Raw genomic sequence first — 19,621 nt, 5'->3', positions numbered from 1 at the left:
ATGATAAAAGGAATAGGAAATACACCGTTGAGCAAGGCATCCTACTTACAGCTTAAGGAAGAGAGAAGAAAGTACGACTGAAACAGATGAGGCAGCCATTGCGGCAGATCCCATCCAGGGCTGCAAGACCAAGCCAATGGGCATAAAAACCCCTAGGAAGTAATAGGGATTAGTCAGAGATTAGCATACATATACAAACCACACAAAAGACTTCCTGTTTTATATTATTTCATCACTTTATCTTTTTAAAACCAGTTTTGCATTTTTCCCAAAACCATTTTATTGGGAGCTCATACAGACATCATGTAATTCCACAGTTCAATCACATCAAGCAGTGTTGTACAATTGCGACCACAATCAGTTTGCAAACATTCTCTTCCTTCTTCAACTCCTTGGCATCAGCTCCCTTTTCCCCCTGCCCCACTGTAGCCCCCAGAAGCCCTTATTCTACTTGCTTTCTCTATGGGCTCATCAATCCTGGGGTTCATATACTGAAAAACATATAACAAAAATTCAAGAGGGTCACCCTAATGGCAAAATACATCGGAGTAGATCTCAATATGAACAACAACAGAAAAAAACAACACAGGAAATGTTGGAAAACCAGATCAGGCCCAGCGTGCATCAGAAGGGGATCAACTAACAAGGTTTTAACCGTTCAAGTCAGGTTTATCATGTTGATCTCCTGTAGTCATCACTCCTATGCACTCTGGTAATCAGTTTCTTCCCATCCCTCTATTTTGAATAGAAGGAAATCACTCATGACAACATCAACAGAATATCTTTATACCCCAGAGAGATGATCAATAAGACTCTGACATAGACAAACAAGGTGGTCTCTAAACGGAGCCAAAGGCAGATAAACGATAAGAGACTGAGGAATGGGCTTTGGGCTCGCATTAAACCCTAGCTCCAATTTATGAACAATTACTGTAGTTCTTAGAGCGTGACCCTGCTCGATACTCGCCCCCAGGAAGGGAACACAGAAGATGCGGGTGCTACAGAAAAGTGTGGCGACGACATCAGATGGTGCCCGGCTATCAGAGGAAATAGCGTGTGGGGTCTTAAAGGCTTGTTTGCAAACACAGCCATCAAAATGAGATGTCAACTAAGTCCACATGGGAGAACCAGCCCCAACCAACATCAGTGATTGAAGGAATATAAATCATTTTATACTTTTATTGATGGAGATAGTTTTGTTGCCAATTTTGCACTAGTGGGACGTTACTGTGAACATTCTTACATGAGGATGAGACCAAAGTATTGCTACAGAGCACAGAACCCTTTATTAAACAGAAACATCAAGATGTGAAGCTATTATTTCTGGATACATCCTTTAAGTCTATACACTCCTGAAGACAGTACGTCCATCCCTGCAGCCCTTCCCTGTACAGGTCTGTACGTGTTGATGTGGCACCGTCACAGGACTCAAATCACATTCTCTTTAAATGTCCTTTAAGTTTGGGGAACAAGAAGAAGCCAGAAGGGGTGTGATCAGGTGGTTGCGGTAAGGTTTTCCTACAAAATTCTCACAAGACAGGTGCATTGTCATGATGGGAAAAAGTTTCCCAGCACCACTTTCCTGGCCTTTTCCTCACCAATGCCATTTTCCATTCTCTTAGAACTTCTGCTTAGGAAGCTCCCATGACTCTCCAGCGCCTTTAAGGTAATGTTTAAAAATTCCATGCATGGAGTCCCCCCAAAACAGTTACCATAACCCTGCAAGCTGATTCTCTCTGTCTCGAACTTAACTAGCCCAGCAGATTGCCTGGAAGCCATTATTCTGGTTGGATCTTTTTTGAAAGGCAACCTACAGAGATGAACACAAGGGTACTACTGAGAGAACACACCTGGAACCATCAACTACTCAAACAGACATCTTCAAACCTATTTTATTTAGAGCAAACCCATGCATATACAACTGGGACTGAAGTAGTAATACTCTTTGATACATGTCAGCAGTTCATCATAGTTGAAAATTCTGATGAACTTTAACCTTACCTCTCATCATACCAAAAGGAGATGTATATATATTAAGCACAAAAATATATTCTTATAATTGAATTAACATTTCAAAAAGGATAGATCTCTAATGACTTCTAAAGAAAAAGCAATACTAGTTAACAGTTACGTACCAGCCGCTATGGGAATTCCAACCAGATTATAAATTAAAGCAAAGACAAAATTTATCCGAATCCTTTTGACAGTCTTTCTTGATAAGTGAATACTTGCCACGACATCCAGAAGATCATTCTGAGAATAGAAATATTTGCAATGTTAGTTAGAGATTCTTACTTAGAACTTTTTAACTTGATATTGTATATATTGATGACTAAGTAAATCTTGAGAAAGAAAGGAATTAATTATGTCTCAGACATTGCTAAATATTTAGGTCACCATTGGACCATGTTTTAAAATAAAATTTCTCAAGACTTTGAATCCATTTTTAAGGCTGTATGCCGCTACACAAACTAAGTCCCGTAATATAACCTTAGCAGATGTTTGCTGAAGCTAATTTTATTGTTATGTACAATCCTAAATCTTCCTATTTACTTTACCAGTCTTTTATCTTAGAGGATTCCAACTCATATTGCACTTGGTCCTAGCCCAAAGGTGAGACGTGACAGTTGATGCCACTCCTGATGACTCACTCGCTGTGTTGGAGTAGAACTGTGCTCCGTCCGGTTTCGACAAGTGACTTTTGAGAAGCAGACCACAAAGGCTTTTTCCCAAGGTGCCTCTGACTACACTCAAACGTGCAACCTTTAGATGAGCAGCAAGCACATGAGTCATTTGTGCTACCCAAGGGCTCCACTATTCACCTAAGGAACGTATAATTCCCAATTGTTTGGTTAAACTGAAACAATCAGCAAGCAACTGATGAGGGCTTCCATGCTACATTTTGACATTCTTAATGGCTGAGAGCATGGGGATTAAAAGGGCAGAATATACATCTTATAACACTTTCGCTGATTATGTTGGAAAGTGTGATGATAATTTCATATGTCAATTTGGCTAGGCTAGTTTCAAGTTGCTTGGTCAAATGCTAGTCTAGATGTTGCTATAAATATATTTACATGTAATCAACTTTTTTCTTGGAAAGGTGATAGTTTAATTCTGTTAAATTGTACCAGGCCGATCACCATGGCCAGGGTACACATGATAGTTTTTCTCCAGTATTAACCTCATAGTATTTTGTACATAGATACATTTCCATAGGACCAAAAAAACGATAAAGAAAGATCTCAGCTAAAAATTAGCATAATTCTGGTGCTCCACTCCACAGAATCAATTTAAATCTTTTATGAAACCGTGGCATTATAATGTCATATAGTTATGAAAAATAAAATTTTCTTATAAGTAGGCAGAATGAACTTTCACTTCCTTGTACTTTAATCCTGTTTTTATAATTAAAATTATATCCACCCTGGATTAAACACAATAATACAAGACCCAGATATTTCCATGCACACGTTTTGTGATGCTACTTGGAAAAAAAACTATCATTAAAATAAGAAGGCAAATAAAAGTGGTTTTTCAATGCATTTGAAAGCATAAAGCCTATTTGTCCAATATAAACTCAGACTTTAAATCAAATACTACGACCTCCATACTTCTGCAGTAAAATGTACATTATCTATATGTGAAATTCATATTGATGGAACTGTATTCTGTAATAAATAAAAGTTTCTTAGAGGGTAATACATTTAGTTACAGCTCCATGTATCTGTAGTAAAGACAAAGCTATATGATGCTGAAACTAACTCTAAATCGGCAAACTCAAAAATCACATGATTTTAACTCACCACAAATAAAAACGGAGATTTGGGGATTTCAAGTCAGAATCTCTTTATGCTTTTCAAAGTAAGTTGCTTCTGACCCTTTTTCGGTACGTATTAGCTATTTATATTTCCCTTATAATGATAAAAGCACATAGTTTAAATAATTTTAAAGATTAAATGTCCTGGGGGTTTATCAGGCTTTTCTTTTTTTTTTTTAAAAAAAGGGATTTTTTAGAAAAACAAACTTCTGGAAAAAAAAAAAAGGGATTTTTAATTGTTTGAGTTAGGAAATCATTTGTGCCTCGCGCTCTTAACTCAGAGTAAGGTACGTCCCACCAAGGAACCATGCAAAGTACAAGGAATGTGCAGGTAACGCACACCAGGTATCTGAACAAAGTTGCAGATAAGTAGCACAGGAAATGGAAAACCACTGAACACAGACGCTGCTCTAGGAAACAGATATGTTTTACTGTGCTGTGTGTTGGGAACAAAAAGACAGCTAAATAGTCTACTTTTAAACCCTCAGTTACCAAGGGAGAGCGCGAACGCAGTCCCCCACTACCACAAATTATGCAGTCGAGTTTCCCACACTTGGGGAAATCGCAGGGGTTAGCACATCCGGAGTGCAATGGGTAAGCCTCGCCCTAGCAAGATTAATGAGGTAAAAACAAAGTTCCTAATGGTAAGGGGAGGAAATGTTAAAGAACTAGAGGATAATTCTGTATTTCATTAGTGTTACACCGCACCCTACATATATCATCCCTTCTGTGTGGCCTTTCTAAGAGGGGCTGTCCAATTATCTGACATGTGGGGTTGGGATCTCCACCACATCTACGCGCCTTCACATCAATTTGATTGCTTTTTTTTAAACATCTGATACCTATATTCATCGACACCTCACGATCACACAGCCTGGTGTGCTTATTCCATGTGGGCTTTGTTGCTTCCCCAATAGAGGGTCGCTTGTTTAATTTGGAGCCTTTAAGACCCCAGACACTATATCTTTTAATAGCGGGGAACCATGTTTTCTGCACTACATTTGTTTATGCTCCCTTTTTGCCTTCAGCGATTGTATCCGGAAGGTGCCATACTATTAGAAAAACTGTTCGTGTACTGAGGTAATATATAAGTAGAAGCCCAAAGTCCAGCTGGTTCCTTGTTGCATACATACACGCGCATGCACACACACACACACAAATATACCTATCTTTATATCTTTATATATGTACATTATCTATATTTATACCTACATATACTTTTTACTTTCTTCCTTTTCTTCCCCCCTATAATGTTTACCTATCGTTCTCTGTGATTAATTCTTAAAATCAATTGACTCTAAGTAAAACAGATTGCTCTTAATAAAATGTGTGATCCTCATTTGATTAGTTGAAGGTCTTAAAAGCAAAACCTGGGGTTTCCAAGAGGGGAAGGAATTCTGCAAACAAGACAACAATATTCTGCCTAAGTTCCCAGCCCATTACCTGACTTATGTATCTCAGCCTTAAGCCGACTGGAGCTCCCAAACTGCTGCCTATTTATGGATATTTTTTCCAATTTAAGGCCTCCAGAATCATATGAGCATATTTACTTAATATATATGTATATATTACTAAATTTTCTGTATATATTGTATTTTCATACACTGTATATATTTGTGTATAAGCCGAGTTTTTCAGCACATTTTAATGTTATTTTGGGGTAAAATTAGGTGCCTCAGCTGATATTTGGGTCAGCTTATACTCGAGTATATATAGTATACATACACAGGTTTCAAATAACTTGTCAAAAATGGAAATAAAAGGTAATGATGTTTTCCATTAATTTGTTAAAATTGTATATTAATTTTTAAAGCCCTCTCGTGTGTGTGTGTGTGTGTGTGTGTGTGTGTGTAGTGGGGGGGGGGAAGAATATTGGAAAGAGAAAGTGAGATGTGTGTGAAATGAAATAACTTTATATGATTCTTCTATCGATAATCTACTTTGTGATGTACTGTAAATTCTAGCCTCTAAGACTTTGGTTCTATGACATTCTGTCAGTTTCTCAGACTGTGGTGGCTTCTGGGCTGTCATGATGTTGGAAGTTATGTTACTGGTATTTCAAATACCAACAGGGTCACCCAACGTGAACTGGTTTCAGCAGAGCTTCCAGACTAAGAGCAGACATCAATGAAGGACTTGGCCACCCATTTTGGAGGAAGGAGCCACTGAAAACCTTATGCATAGCATGGAAACACTGGCAGATGCTGAAGGTCTAATGAATAGAAACAGAACATTGTCAGAGATAGTGCTAAAAGATTGGTCCCTCCTGTGTCTGAGGGCTGGAGTACACCATGGTGACATGAGTGGAGTAGAGCCTGTGGAAGTGAAACCTTCAGGGTCTTCATCTGCTGATGGTGCACAATTCAAGGTCAGGGGAAACAGCTGCAAAAATCTGATCAGAACTTGGAAATACAAAGCTTGAGCCTAGGAAAACTGGAAGTCATAAAAACCAAAATGGAATGCATAATCTTAGGCATTAATAAGTAGTTAGGACTGGTATTGACCATTTTGAATAAGAAAATCATATTATTTACTATGCTGAAAATGGCACAATCAAAAGGAATGGCATCAAATTTGTTATCAAAAAGGACATTACAAAATAAGTCATGAAGTACAATGCTTTCTGTGACAGGATTATATCTATCTGCCTTCAAAAAATCCAATCAATAAAACTATTATTCATAGTTACATACCAACCAGAAAAAACTAGCAATGAAGGAATTGAAGAATTTTACCAATGTCTTCAGTCTGAAATTGACCAAAGATGCAATCAAGGTGAATGGATAGTAAAAAAAAAAAAGGTGAATTGATAGTTATTAGTGATTGGAATGCAAAAGTTGGAAACAAAGGGGAAGGAACAGTAGTTGGAAAATACGGTCTTAGTGATAAAAATGAAGCCGGAGATCGCATGAGAGAATGTTGCAAAATTTGTTCATAGAAAAAAAATTTTCAACAAGACAGAAAGCAACTATACACGTGGACTTCTCCAGATGGAATACACAGAAATTAAATTAACCATATCTCTGGGAAGATACAATGGAGAAGTTCAATATCACCAGCTAACACCAGATCAGGGACTGACTATGGACCAGACCATCAATTGCTAATATGGATAAAACTGAAGAAAATGTAAACAAGCTCACAAAAGCCAAAATATGACTTTCAGTCTATCCCACCTGCATTTTGAGAACATCTCAAGAAGATTTGACACATTGGACACTAAGGACAAAAGACCTGATGAGCTGTGGGAGGACATCAAGAACATCACTCACAAATGGTCACTAAAACAAACAAGAAAGAAAAGATCAAAGTGGATGCCAGGAGAGACTCTGAAACTTGCTCTAAATCAGTGGTTCTCGATCTTCCTAATGCTGCGACCCTTTCATACAGTTCCTCATGTCGTGGTGATCCCCCAACCACAAAATTATTTTTGTTGCTACTTCATCGCTGTCATTTTGCTACTGTTATGAATCAGACTACACCTGTGAAAGGGCCGTTCGACCCCCAAAGGGGTCATAACCCACAGGTTGAGAACTGCTGCTCTAAATAGTACAATAGCTAAAGCAAATGCAAGAAATTATGAAGTTAGAGAGGTGAATAGATATTTCAGAGGGCAGCTCCAAAAGACAAAGTAAAATACTAGAACACAATGTGCTAAGAGCTAGAGTTAGAAAGCCAAAGAGGAAGACCACGCTCAGCATCTCTGAAATAAATAACTCCAGAAAAATTCAAGCCTCAAATTGCAGTTTTAAAAGACTGCATAGGCAAAATATGATGCATCGAGAGCAGGCGGGAAGAATACACATAGCCACCGCACCACAAAATAATAGCTGACAGTCCACCATTTCAGGAGTAGCAATACGAGCACGAGCCAATGGTGCTGAAGGAACAAGTTGGAGCTGCAGCGGAAACATCAGCCCAAAGCAAGGCTCCAGGAATTGATGGGACACCTAATGAACTGTCTTGACAGCTGATGAAAACCCTTACTTATCTAGGTCACGGAATTCAGAAGATAGTTGACTGGAAGAGATCCATATTTGTGCCCATTCCAAAGAGAAGTGGCCCAAAAGAAGGCTCAAATTATACAATGTTATCATTGATATCACATGCAAATAAAATGTTGTTGAAGCTCTTCCAACAATGGTTGTGACAGTCAGTGCATTGACAGGGAGCTCCCAGGGGTTCGTACAAGGTTCAGAAGAGGACATGGAACAATGGATACCATTGCTGATATCAAGACTGTGTGGACCATAATAAAGTATGGATAATTTTGAGAAAAATGGGAATCACAGAATACTTCACTGTGCTGTCGCAGAACTTGTACTTGAAGCAAGAGGCAGTTGTGAGAACAGAACAAGGAAATATTGATTGGCTTAAAATCAGGAAAGGTCTGTGTCAGGATTGTACCTTCTCACCATACTTATTGAGTCTTCATGCTAACCAAATAATCACAGAAGCTAGCTTATATGAAGAAGAATGTGGTATCAGCATTGGAGGAAGGCTTCTTAACAACCTGAGATATGCAGATGACACAGTCTTGTTTGCTAAAAGTGAGGAGAACTTGAAACACTTGCTGATGAGGATAAAAAGTTGCAGCCTCAGTGAGGAATAAATCAAAACCCTCACAACTGCAAACAGTAGGTAACATGATCAGTGGAGAAGAGGTTGAGGTTGTCGAGGATTTTGTTTTACTTGGATCCACAATCAGTGCTCATGGAACCAGCAGTAAAGAGATCAAAGGATATGTTACATTGGGTAAATCTGCACAAAACCTCACTGGTTAATCAGTTGCACAAAATACTCTAAAGTTATTATTGAAAAGCAAGATGTTATTTTGAGGACTAAGGTGCACCTGGTCAAAGCCATGGTATTTTCCATTGTCTCACATGCCTGTGAAAGTCGGACACGGAATAAGGAAGACCAAAGACAAATCGATGCGTTTGAATTGAGGTGCTGGAGAAGACTTTTCAAAGCCTGCTTAAAGGACAAACCAATCGGTATTAGAAGTAAAGCCAGAGTGCTCCTAAGAGGCAAAGATGACAAACTTCATTTGACATACTTTATATATATCGTCAGGAAAGACTAGTCCCTGGAGAGTGACATCATGCCTGGGAAAAGAGCGGGGCAGTGACAAAGAGGAAGAACCTGCAACAATGGCCTCAGGCATCGGAACAGTTGTGAGGATGGTGCGATGTTTTATTCTGTTGTGAACAGACTCACTGTGGATTGCAACTGACTCAATGGAAGCTAAGAGCAACAGGATTTTGTTTACAAGTCCATTTTGGAGAGGCCTCTGTTATATTGATGGACAGCATTCAGGTGGGATGTATTCTGAATCTCTACCGTATTAGAGAGTGTGAACCAAGTCACCACCCTTGGAGGTAAGGTCAGCTGAAAGACAAAAGCTATAATTTCATCAAAGCCATTCCTCTTGTTGTTGGGGGCAGAAGGGGTCTTCTCGCTCGCATGCATTATTTGTATTTTTGTGTTTATACTAATATGACCTTATCCTTGCCACTCAGTGCGATTTGTTTTTCATTGTTTTCTGTTGGGTTTCCCAGCTATGAAGCACAGGAGGAGCGGATGTATAATAATAATAATTGATACAAGGGGTTACAGGGAATGCAGGGTAGGGATGTGCGATAGGGAGGGAAAGGGGATTTGGGAGTAAATAATGCAGGTGGGAGGGGGAGGGAGCACTAGAGCTGATCGTGATTGCACACTCACTTTAAAGGCGATTTCACCAATGTGGGGAGGGGAGGCTCTAAGATAGATGTGGTGGGGATTGTACAATTCCCCTTGATATGATCGGATGAATGAACCACTCAATTGTATGATGTGCAAATTCTGTGCCAATAAAACTGTTGGGGGAAAAGCCATTCCTCTGTGTATAAGAGCACTATCTCAGAAGCATAGAGAGGATGGCAGTATGCTTGTCCTCTGCCGTGTGGCAATCAGCCCTGGGGTGGTGAGCATTGGATTCTTTTTCCTCCCTTGTATAGCCAAATAAAGTCAAATGTGACCTTCATGTCATTTACACACACACACACACACACGCGCATTGAGAGATCAAGCAAGCTCTGAAGAACTTTAATACATGTTTTGTTATCTAAGGAAAGAATCTTAAGAATTAGTCTTCTGAATTGGTTCTGAGGTTTCTGGTGTTGGTTTTCTGATCTGATTAAATTTAACGTACTAACTAACGAAACATACAACATTCCTCTAGCTTTTTAATGCTTCTTCCCCCCTCCCCCAACCCCCTCACCACTATCATGACCCCATTTCTACTTTACAAATCTGGCTAGACCGGATCCTGTACATTGGTACTGGTAAGAGCTTTTGACACATGGAAACCAGGACAGATAAACCCCCTCAGATACAATAATGGGAGCAGCGAGTGATACCATGTGGGTAGGGGGATGGTAGAGGGAGAAGGAGGAGAAAGGGGGAACCAATTGCAATGATTGACGTATAGCATCCCCCCACCCTCCAGGGGGATGAACAACAGAAAAGTAGGTGAAGGGAGACAGCAGATGGTATAAGATATAAAAATAATAATTTATAATTTATCAAGGGGTCACAAGGATGGAAGGGTATGGGAGGGAGGGGAAAAAGAGGAGCTGATACCAAGGGTTCAAGTAGAAAAAAGTTTTGAAAGTGATGATGCCAACATATGTACAAATGTGCTTGATACAACTGATGTATGGATTGTCTTAAGAGCCCCCAATAAAATGATTTATAAAAGAAATGAAAGGTACTAATAACTATCTCTAGTAATCAGAAAGGCACTGGTAGTCAAGGCTATGATGTGTAAAAGACTGTCACTGGATTAAAAAAAAAAAGAGCCATCGATTAGATTCTGACATATAGCCACCCTATAGGACAGAGTAGAACTGCCCCTTTGGGTTTCTGAGACTATAAACGTTTATGGAAACCCACAATCGAATCTTTCTCCTGCAGAGTGGCTTATGGATTTTAGCCATGCACTTTACGATTAGCAGTCTAGCTCATACACCTCTACATTGCTAAGCTTCCTCCTCCTTGGATAGTGCTAACTAAATAGCTAATATTCTGGGCGATTGTGTATTTGATAGTTTAGCACACTTTGTTTAACTGATGAATCTAAAGGGACAAAGTAGGGAAAGAAGAAGATGACTTCAAATTTCCAGCTCATCATTTTCTGAAATCAAATGGCCTTGATGGAAACCTTTGTAGCCTCTAGCGACAGAGCTGAGGTTGTTCGAAACCAAACTTCGAGTTGAAAGAGTGGCCGAGATACAACATAAATTTAAGTCCAAGCTTTGCAGGGCGTTTGATGTTAAAATGAGGGCATTTCCCCCCATTTTGTCCTGAAAATTTGGATCTCAACAATGTGAATCGGAACACATGGACAGATACTAGTGAAGCTGAAAAAACTACACTCCTAGATTGTACCCAGTTTCTTGATCCATTGGCACAGTCCTCTACCCCTCTGAGGAAACTGGCCTTGCTTTGCCTCAGGAAGCCATAATTGTGGCCCCTGAGGGAGGGGAGAGACTAGGGAACACTACTGATCCACCTCTCACCACCTATCTTCTCTTGCTAGACCTATCAGCAGACTCTAGTTTCAGCAGGCCCTGAAAAGTAAGGTACAAAGTATGAGCCATAGGAGGTGTGCTCCAGTCCCAAAGAGATACACGATTTTTCTAACGTATGCAGACAGCTAGCTGGGGACTATGTGGAAAGATGACTACTAGAGATGTGGGGTGGGGGTGGAAGGAACATAAAGATAGCTCATACTGAATGTATTGATTTGGACCTCAGCAGAAACATGGGAGTCAATGCTCTTGTTGGAGTGGCTAAAATGTGCTCTAATTGGTTGGCTTAAACATAAACTAAAATATAAATTATGTGAAATGAAATCAAAATGCCGTAACTGCTCTGGTATACTACAGACCACTGTTTCTCAGGAGAGGCTGCAAAAGCAGAAAGGCACACTTTGTCCTGGATTATAGGCTATAGTACAATTTTTTTTTCATTGTCAGGAGGCGTTAAGAGTGAAAAGGGGGTGGCAGGCTAAATTTTGTGAACCTATGCTCCACACAAAGGTATCCAAAGGATTAAGGATGTTAAGTAAATTCCTTATGTACAAACAACTCACCACCCTAGGAGGTTCAGAAGATATACTTGTCATCACAATTGGGAGGCGTAAAAGGAGTCCCAGCATCCTTGAAGAACTCTATGGTCACATTTCTCTGTAAGCTTTAGACACTGGGACATCTAAATTTATGGGGCAATTGGGTCGCGGGGTGGCAAAAACAAAGTGGCAGCGCGTAATCACGGAGAGATGATATGGGCGTTTACTGTGATGTGCAATGGAGTACAAGCAGTAATCAGAATAATCTGACATGCAGAAACCTGTGGTGTTAGCTAGTTGGTCGTGGTGTCACTAGAGGAAAAACAAATAGGTCTTCCTTGATCTGTGTAAGTGAAAGATCTGCAGGGCCAATTAACAGCAGTCTTACATGAATCACCAAAACAGAGATTCACGCTTCCTTAATCAATTCCCAAATCTCAGCCAATTCACAGACCCACAATATCTAAAATAAGGAGAAGCCAAATCCCCTTAAAGAAGAACTCCATCACATTCCAAAATATTATACCGTTCATCTTTCTCCCAGCCTCCCTCAAAGGAACTTAGAACCTTTCCCCAGAGTGCCTGTGCAGTGGGGAGAATGAAATCACCAGATCTGTCTGGGAGTACTAAATATGGCACATTAAAATCCCCCAGCCTCATTGCCAGTGCGTCGATTCCAACTGATAGCGACCTACTGGACAAAAGTGCAAGTTCTCCATAGGCTTTCTGAGAGTGTAAGCCTTCACAGGAGCAGGTCTAACCTTTCTTTGGCAGAGTGGAGAGTGGATTTAAAGCAATGATTTTAAGGATACCAGCCCAATACTTAAATCACGACATCACTGGGGCTTTCGACATTAATTTTAGCGCCCCAAATGTCACTGTGGTCCACCAGTCGGAGTAGAAAGAATCACAGATCAGTTGATCAATTGATTTAGCTCAGGTCCACCTCAGAGCAGGCTATGAGACTGTGAGGTGGAGCAGTGGATGAGCTTCCTGGCCCACAGAGGCAACGCTTCGGGATCTCTTAACTGAGAAGCTGAGGACCAGAGAGATTTGGTTGCTGGCTCATGAGAGGTGCTACTGTGGACCAATGATTTTCTCCTAATGTTTACTGATCTTGGCTGTGGTAACCTGTTAATTTCCCTAACAAACCTCCATAATTGTGAGTATTGTCTATGAGTTGTCTGAGGCCATAGTAACAAATGATCACATCCAGTGTAGAAAGGGAATGTCAAGGGAGACACAGTTGATGTCAGAGGAGGTAAAGGATGGAGGATGGAGGCTTCATGGAAATAGGGGAGCCAACAGTCAGATATGGTCCCTATGCCATTTCCTCTGGGCCAAATATGTCTCCACCTTCTATCTCTCTCTACTAATTCTGACAGCTTCGACTGAATTTGCATATGCGCAGTTTATGTCTGTTCCACAGTTGACCCTTGGCCTTCTTTTGACTGATGGTATGGAGCTTCTCCATCATCTCTGCCCACAGATACAGATCAATTTGATTCCTATGTATTCCATCTGCTGAGGTTCACATGTGTAGTCACATTTATGATGTTGAAATTGTCACTGGTCTGCAAAAATGGACTGAATTGCTACAGGGGACAACACTGCAGACACAGTGAGGGAATCGCGCCCAATCTGACCCCACCACATGGAGGCGAAACACTCAGGCCGTGCAACAGAACTAATGGCGCTTGAGGTGTTGGTGGCAGAAAGTGATGTTTGGCATCTTTGGCAGATCCCTACTGGTGAACCACAAACCCTTATCATTTAGAGCAAAGCAGACAACTACTCTCCTTTTGAGAAACAGCTTTCGACTTACTTCTGGGCCTTAGTAAATACTGAATACTTAACTATGGGCCACCACACTATCACATCACCTGAAGTGCCCATCATGACCTGGGTATTTTTGTTGCCTGATTTATAAAGCCATGAGGATGGGCATACGTCGTAACATTCCATCATCAACTGGAAATGGTATGAGATAAATTGAAGCAAGTCTGAAGCCACAAGGATGTTACATGAAGAAGTAGCCCAGGTCCTAATGGTCCCCACTCCTGCCTCTATTTTCAACTGACTGGAGAAGATGCATGCTGGGTTTATAGATGATACTACATGATATAAAGACACCATCCAAAATAGGAAATTGGAAGGAGGAAGCTGTTGGAAGCCTAGCCTGGGATCTGAGTAGACTATTCATGACCGCTTCGGCAATGCTGTCCTGGGGCTCTGCCTATCTTGTACCCTAAGTCCCCTCCAGTCTCATTCCCACAGCACCTGGGAGCCAGCTCTGCATCTACCTTCCATTTACTTTCTCCATTCAGGATATCTACTGGGTGCAATTTCCTTTAGGACCAGAAGCTGCTGCTGCTGCTGCTGCTGGGCGGGGAGGGGGCAATGTGAGAAGAAGAGAGAAACGGTGGAGGGCGGGGTGGGGCAGCAAGGTTGGGAGGTGTGGGGGAGGTTTGTGGCAGTGAGCGGGATGAGCACTTGGCTGACACTGCCTCAGAGGCCACTAGTTCTGAGGCCTTCTGGCCAGAGTGGGTCGCAGGGGGCCTTCAGACTGCACAACCGTATGTCACCGCTGAGGGGGTATTAAGGTGAGCACAAGTCCCACGGGGAGATGGTTTTACACTAAGGTTACAGTCATGTGTTGAGCTTATGCCCTTGGTGTCTGTTTAGTGACACCCTGCTTGCCTGCTGTTGAGGGCTTTGCCACACATGCCTTCTATACCCCACACCCAGCGGGGTGCAGGGCTGGGCTGAAGGACAAGTCCAGCAGAGGGCCCATGTTCCCTGACGGCCCCCATGCAGAGGGGCAGCTGGTGTCCACAGTGTTCCCTTGTGAGTCAGTGGGCACAGATGGCTTCAGCTGCACACCCCCCAGGAAGTTGTCAGGACAGTCTCTGCTCTCAGGCACTGCTCTTTCAGGGTAGAGGTGGGGCAGCTCAGTTGTTTCTGTGTCTACATGTCAGGTGGCCCACCCCAGCTCTCTATCCCCAGCTCTCCTCCCCTAAGGCTTGAAGGGGCAGGTTGGTCATGTTGCTCTCATCCAACTGCCTCCTTCCAACCAGAAGTTATGTCGAGAGCCCCAGGGGGAGTGCTGGACACTGCTCTGAGTCTGGAATTTTTCATTTGGGGATGGTCCGGTCATCTGATTGCCCAAACTGGCCCTAGGTGAATGGGGTCCTCGGGCTGCCTGCCCTGTGCCTGGCTGGCTTTGGTGAACCCTCCTCAGGTCTCCACTAGCTTGGAGTGAAGCCATGGCTCTTGGGGTGGCCAGCTGCCTGCATGGGCCTCACACCTCTCCCTGCAGCCCCTTCACCTGTGGGCATTCCTGATGGTTCTCTTGCAAAATTTGGGAAAATCAGATCTCGTAGCTTTGGCCCCTTAGAAAGAGGCTTCTGACCAAGCCCACACGGAAGCAGCACACCAACATAGGTGATCGTGAAGGGCAGAGGAGACCAGGTCTCCAACAACAAAGGTGGGTGGTGGTGAGAATCACATCACCGTGAAAGAGGGGGAGTACATGATGGGGACCCAATGCCCATCTGTAGACAGCTGGACATCCCTTCCAGAGGGGTAGTGGGGAGGAGATGAGTCACTCAGGGTTCAATGTAGCAACAAGGAAACTAAAAACCTTCCTCTAGTTCCTGAACGCTTCTTCCCCTCCCAATTATCATGACCCCAATTCTACCTTGCGGACCTGGTTAGACCAGAGGATGTACAGCGGTGCAGTAGAGATCTGGAAACACAGGCAATCTAGGATGGATGAACCCCTCGGGACCAGCGGTGGGAGTGGCGACACCAGGAGGGAAGAGGGTGTAGAAAGGGAGAACCGATCTCGGAGATCTGTGTGTAACGTCCTCTCTGGGAGATGGGCAATGGGGAGGCGGGTGAGGGGAGACGCTGGGGAGTGTAAGATAAGATATAATAATTATTTATAAACTATCAAGGGATCAGGGGTGGGATCGGGGAGGGAGGGGGGCGGGGGGAACAAAAGGGAAACCGAGCTGATTCCAGGAACCCAAGTGGAAGGTGAATTATGAGAATGATGAGTGCAACGAATGTATAAGGGTGCTTTGCTCAATTGATGTATGTACAGATTGTGATAAGAGCCTTATGAGCCGCAATAAAAAGATTTTTTTTTAAAAAGAAAGAGGCTTCTGAACACCTGCTGCACCTTTATTTAGGGGGCTCAGTCTCTGCTTCAAGGGAAGGGGGGACCCTGCAGTGCAGCCCCTCTCTGCCCACCCACCTGAAGGAAGGGAAACCACAGCCAGAACTCCTTCTGATACAAATTAGCATTCTGTAAAATCAGGCTACCGTTGGGGCTATGTGTGTAAACTTGGAGTACCATTAGGACTACATGTGTAAAACTGGGGTGCAGTGAGGGCTGTGTAAGATGAGGGCGTCTGAAGGGTATGTGTGAGAGTGGATGTCTTGTTGACTGTTTCTGCCCAGTGTCTCTCCCTCTGTCTCAGAGTCGGCTCTCCAAAGCAGCATGTCCTAGGGGCCCCATGGGCCCCAACATGTCCCTGAGAAGTCAGGATTCAGAATAGCAGAGACCACTGAAGCAGGGGCTGGCCAGCTTTCATTGCCAGTAGGATATAGAATTTTTTTTAATGAGGAACAATACTTTGATTTAAAAGCTTGAGATATCTGTGACCTTAATACTAAACCTATAAATAAATGTACATAGATTTATTTCCCCATCATCATTAATAAGTATATTTATATATGTATATACCTGCATCTAGATCTCCACAAATGCCCTTTGCCTCCTACTTCTTTCCTCTGTTTCCTTTTCCTTTCCTCTTGTCCCGCTATCATGCTCAGCCTTCATTTGGGCATTGGGCCTCCAACAAGTACTCCCTCAATGCAAGAACAGTTTGTTCTATTGAACTGGCATTCCATGCTGCTCACCTTTCTGACACGATCACTGAAGACAAATGGGTGCATAAGGTAATGTGATGAAGAAAGCTGTTGATGCCCAATATCAAAAGATATAGCGTCTGGGGACTTAAAGGCTTGAAGATAAACAAGTGGCCATCTAGCTCAGAAGCAACAAAGCCCACATGGAAGAAGCACACAGGCCTGTGTGACCACGAGGTGTCGAAGGGATCAGATTTCAGGTATCAAAGAAGAAAAAATCTTATCATTGTGTGTTCACCTTCCGATATGATCACTGAGGGCAGATGGGTGATGGGCAAATGTGGTGAAGAAAGCTGATGGTGCCCAGCTATCAAAGGATATAGCATCTGGGGTCTTAAAGGCTTGAAGGTAAACAAGTGGCCATCTAGCTGAGAAGCAACAAAGCCCACATGGAAAAAGCACACCAGCCTGTGTGATCGGGAGGTGTTGAAGGGATCAGGTATCAGGCTTCAAGGAACAAAAAAATCATGTCATTGTGAATGAGGAGGAGTACAGATTGGGGACCCAAAGCTCATGTGTGGGCTACTGGGTTCCCCTTACAGAAGGGTCACGGGGAAGAGATGAGCCAGTCAGAGTGCACGATAGCAACGATGAAACAAACAACTTTCCTCTAGTTTTTAAATGCTTCTCCCCCCCCCCCCACTATCATGATCCCAATTCTACCTTATAAATCCGGCTAGATCAGGGGATGGTACAGATAGGAACTGGAAACACAGGGAATCCAGGACAGATGAATCCCTCAGGACCAGTGGTGAGAGTGGTGATACTGGAAGGGTAGAGCAAGGTGAGGTAGAAAGGGGGAACCAATTACAAGGATCTACATATAATCTCCTCCCTGGGGGATGGACAACAGAAAAGTGGGTGAAGGGAGATGTGGGACAGTGTAAGATATAACAAAATAATAATAATTTATAAATTAAAAAGGGTTCATGAGGGAGAGGGAGAGGGAGTGGCGGGGTGGGAATGAGGAGCTCTTACCAAGGGCTCAAGGAGAAAGCAAATGTTTTGAGAATGATGATGGCAACAAATGTACTTGACACAATGGATGTTTATGTATGGATTGTTATAAGTGTTGCATGAGCCCCCAATAAAATGATTTTAAAAATAAAATAAAAGCTTCAAATCTGAATGTGATTTCAGATTATATCAGCCCTTTATGTTTTAACAACCTCCCTCCCCACCCTATTTATTGGAACTGTTATCTATTAAATTGTTGGATGTGAATGGGGAAGTTTTGTTACTCATTTTAACATTTATTTCTATAACTATAAATAAAACTATATATTAAAGACCAAAAAATAGGAAGCTATATTATTACAGCCCTTCTGGGACAACTCGGAAGGATAGTAGCGAAGGGAAATCCTTTCAATGAGCAGAATTTTTAATACACTTGATTGTTAATTTTGTTTGTGAGAAATGGCCAGAAGTGTATTATAAACTGATTTACATGCTGCCATCATTGGACTGCCTGGATGGTCAAGGAGTTAGGAAGTACACGATTGGAAAAGTGGGAGCAAGAAGGTCTGAGTAAGAGGCATGTGAACAGACATCTCTGAGTGGGTTAAAAAAAATGAAGATCTGTTCACAGTGCAGGAATGGAAGTTATGCATGGGCTTAGCAACATGGATTTCCACTTACCAAAGCCATCCTAGCTCCAGCCACTGCTCTGGGCCCAATTTGCCAGCAGCAGAGGACAACAACACCATGGCACCATTCTCTAGAGTGACCAGCCAGCATTATATTGGATGGCTTCTATCACAGAAAGGACATTTTATTCTTTTTTTTTCAAGAAAGAAAAACTTGTAGTTAGTTCAAGGATCGTTTGCTGGCCCTTAGGAGTGTTTTCCAGTCCAGTCTGTTGGGGCACCATGCCCTGGCCACAAAGTCCACTTTCAGCTTCCCTGTGGATCTTGCCACTCCATTCCCTTGCTGTTCTGCTGCACTCCCCCAGTGCTTTGCCTCGGTGTGGTCATTTTATTCTTATTGCTATACACACTTTGACTCTAGATAAGGATTTGCATACAATACTTCTGCTCAAACTACCATCCATGAATTGTATAATACAAACTAACTGCCATCGAGTCCATTCTAACTCACAGAGGCTCAACAGGACAGGGCAGAACTGTACCTATGGATTTCAGAGGCTGTAAATCTTTACGGGAGCAGAGAGTCTCCTCTTTTGCTGAAGATAGGCTGGTGAGTTCAAACTGCTGACCTTGTGGTTAGCAACCCAATGCATACTTCACCACACCAACAGAGTCCCATGAACTACACTTGATCTTAGCCAAAAGGCCGAGAAGCGATGAGAGCCCCATGAACTTACAGAATGCTTTACCCACCATGATGGTATCCTACACAGCATTGCCTCTAATAAAGAAACTCCCTTCTAGCAACTGGACTGTGGCAATGGGATCATGCTAAAGGACCTACTAGTCTTAACACGTCTTCATCAGTCTGAAGCAATTAGCTCCACAGAACAGGAGAATGGACTTTTGAAGACTCGGTTACAACACTAAGTGGCAATAATAGAAGAGTATCTTGTATTACTACCATGCCCTCGGCTTAAAATCCAGGGAGAACCACGGCTGTATTCATGCAGGGTTACTAATGCTTATACTATTTAGCCTCAGTAAGCACCCCAGATGGGTGTGGTTCTTTGCCTGGTGGTATGACCCACACACTCACTTTTGAAGGCTCTAGGCCAGGGGTCCTCAAACTTGTTAAACAGGGGCCAGTTCACTGTCCCT

The 19,621-nt window shown here is 42.4% G+C and overlaps 1 protein-coding gene and 1 pseudogene across 2 annotated transcripts in view; both read right to left on the bottom strand.

The window, feature by feature from the left end:
* Nucleotides 1-19,621, bottom strand: part of ATP7A (ATPase copper transporting alpha) — a 164,133-nt gene that overhangs the window by 12,122 nt on the left and 132,390 nt on the right. For both annotated transcript variants that reach the window (XM_075539506.1, XM_075539507.1), the window contains 2 exons: nt 2,136-2,253; nt 50-152 (listed from right to left, as the gene is read on the bottom strand). In XM_075539506.1, the coding sequence (XP_075395621.1) occupies nt 50-152; nt 2,136-2,253 (221 nt within the window). The remainder of the gene's footprint in view (nt 1-49; nt 153-2,135; nt 2,254-19,621) is intronic.
* LOC142435119 (U1 spliceosomal RNA) lies at nt 4,313-4,442 on the bottom strand (annotated as a pseudogene).

The sequence above is a fragment of the Tenrec ecaudatus genome, chromosome X, assembly GCF_050624435.1.
Source record: "Tenrec ecaudatus isolate mTenEca1 chromosome X, mTenEca1.hap1, whole genome shotgun sequence".
In the NCBI taxonomy this organism is placed as follows: Eukaryota; Metazoa; Chordata; class Mammalia; order Afrosoricida; family Tenrecidae; genus Tenrec; species Tenrec ecaudatus.
This window is presented reverse-complemented; position numbering and strand designations above follow the sequence as displayed.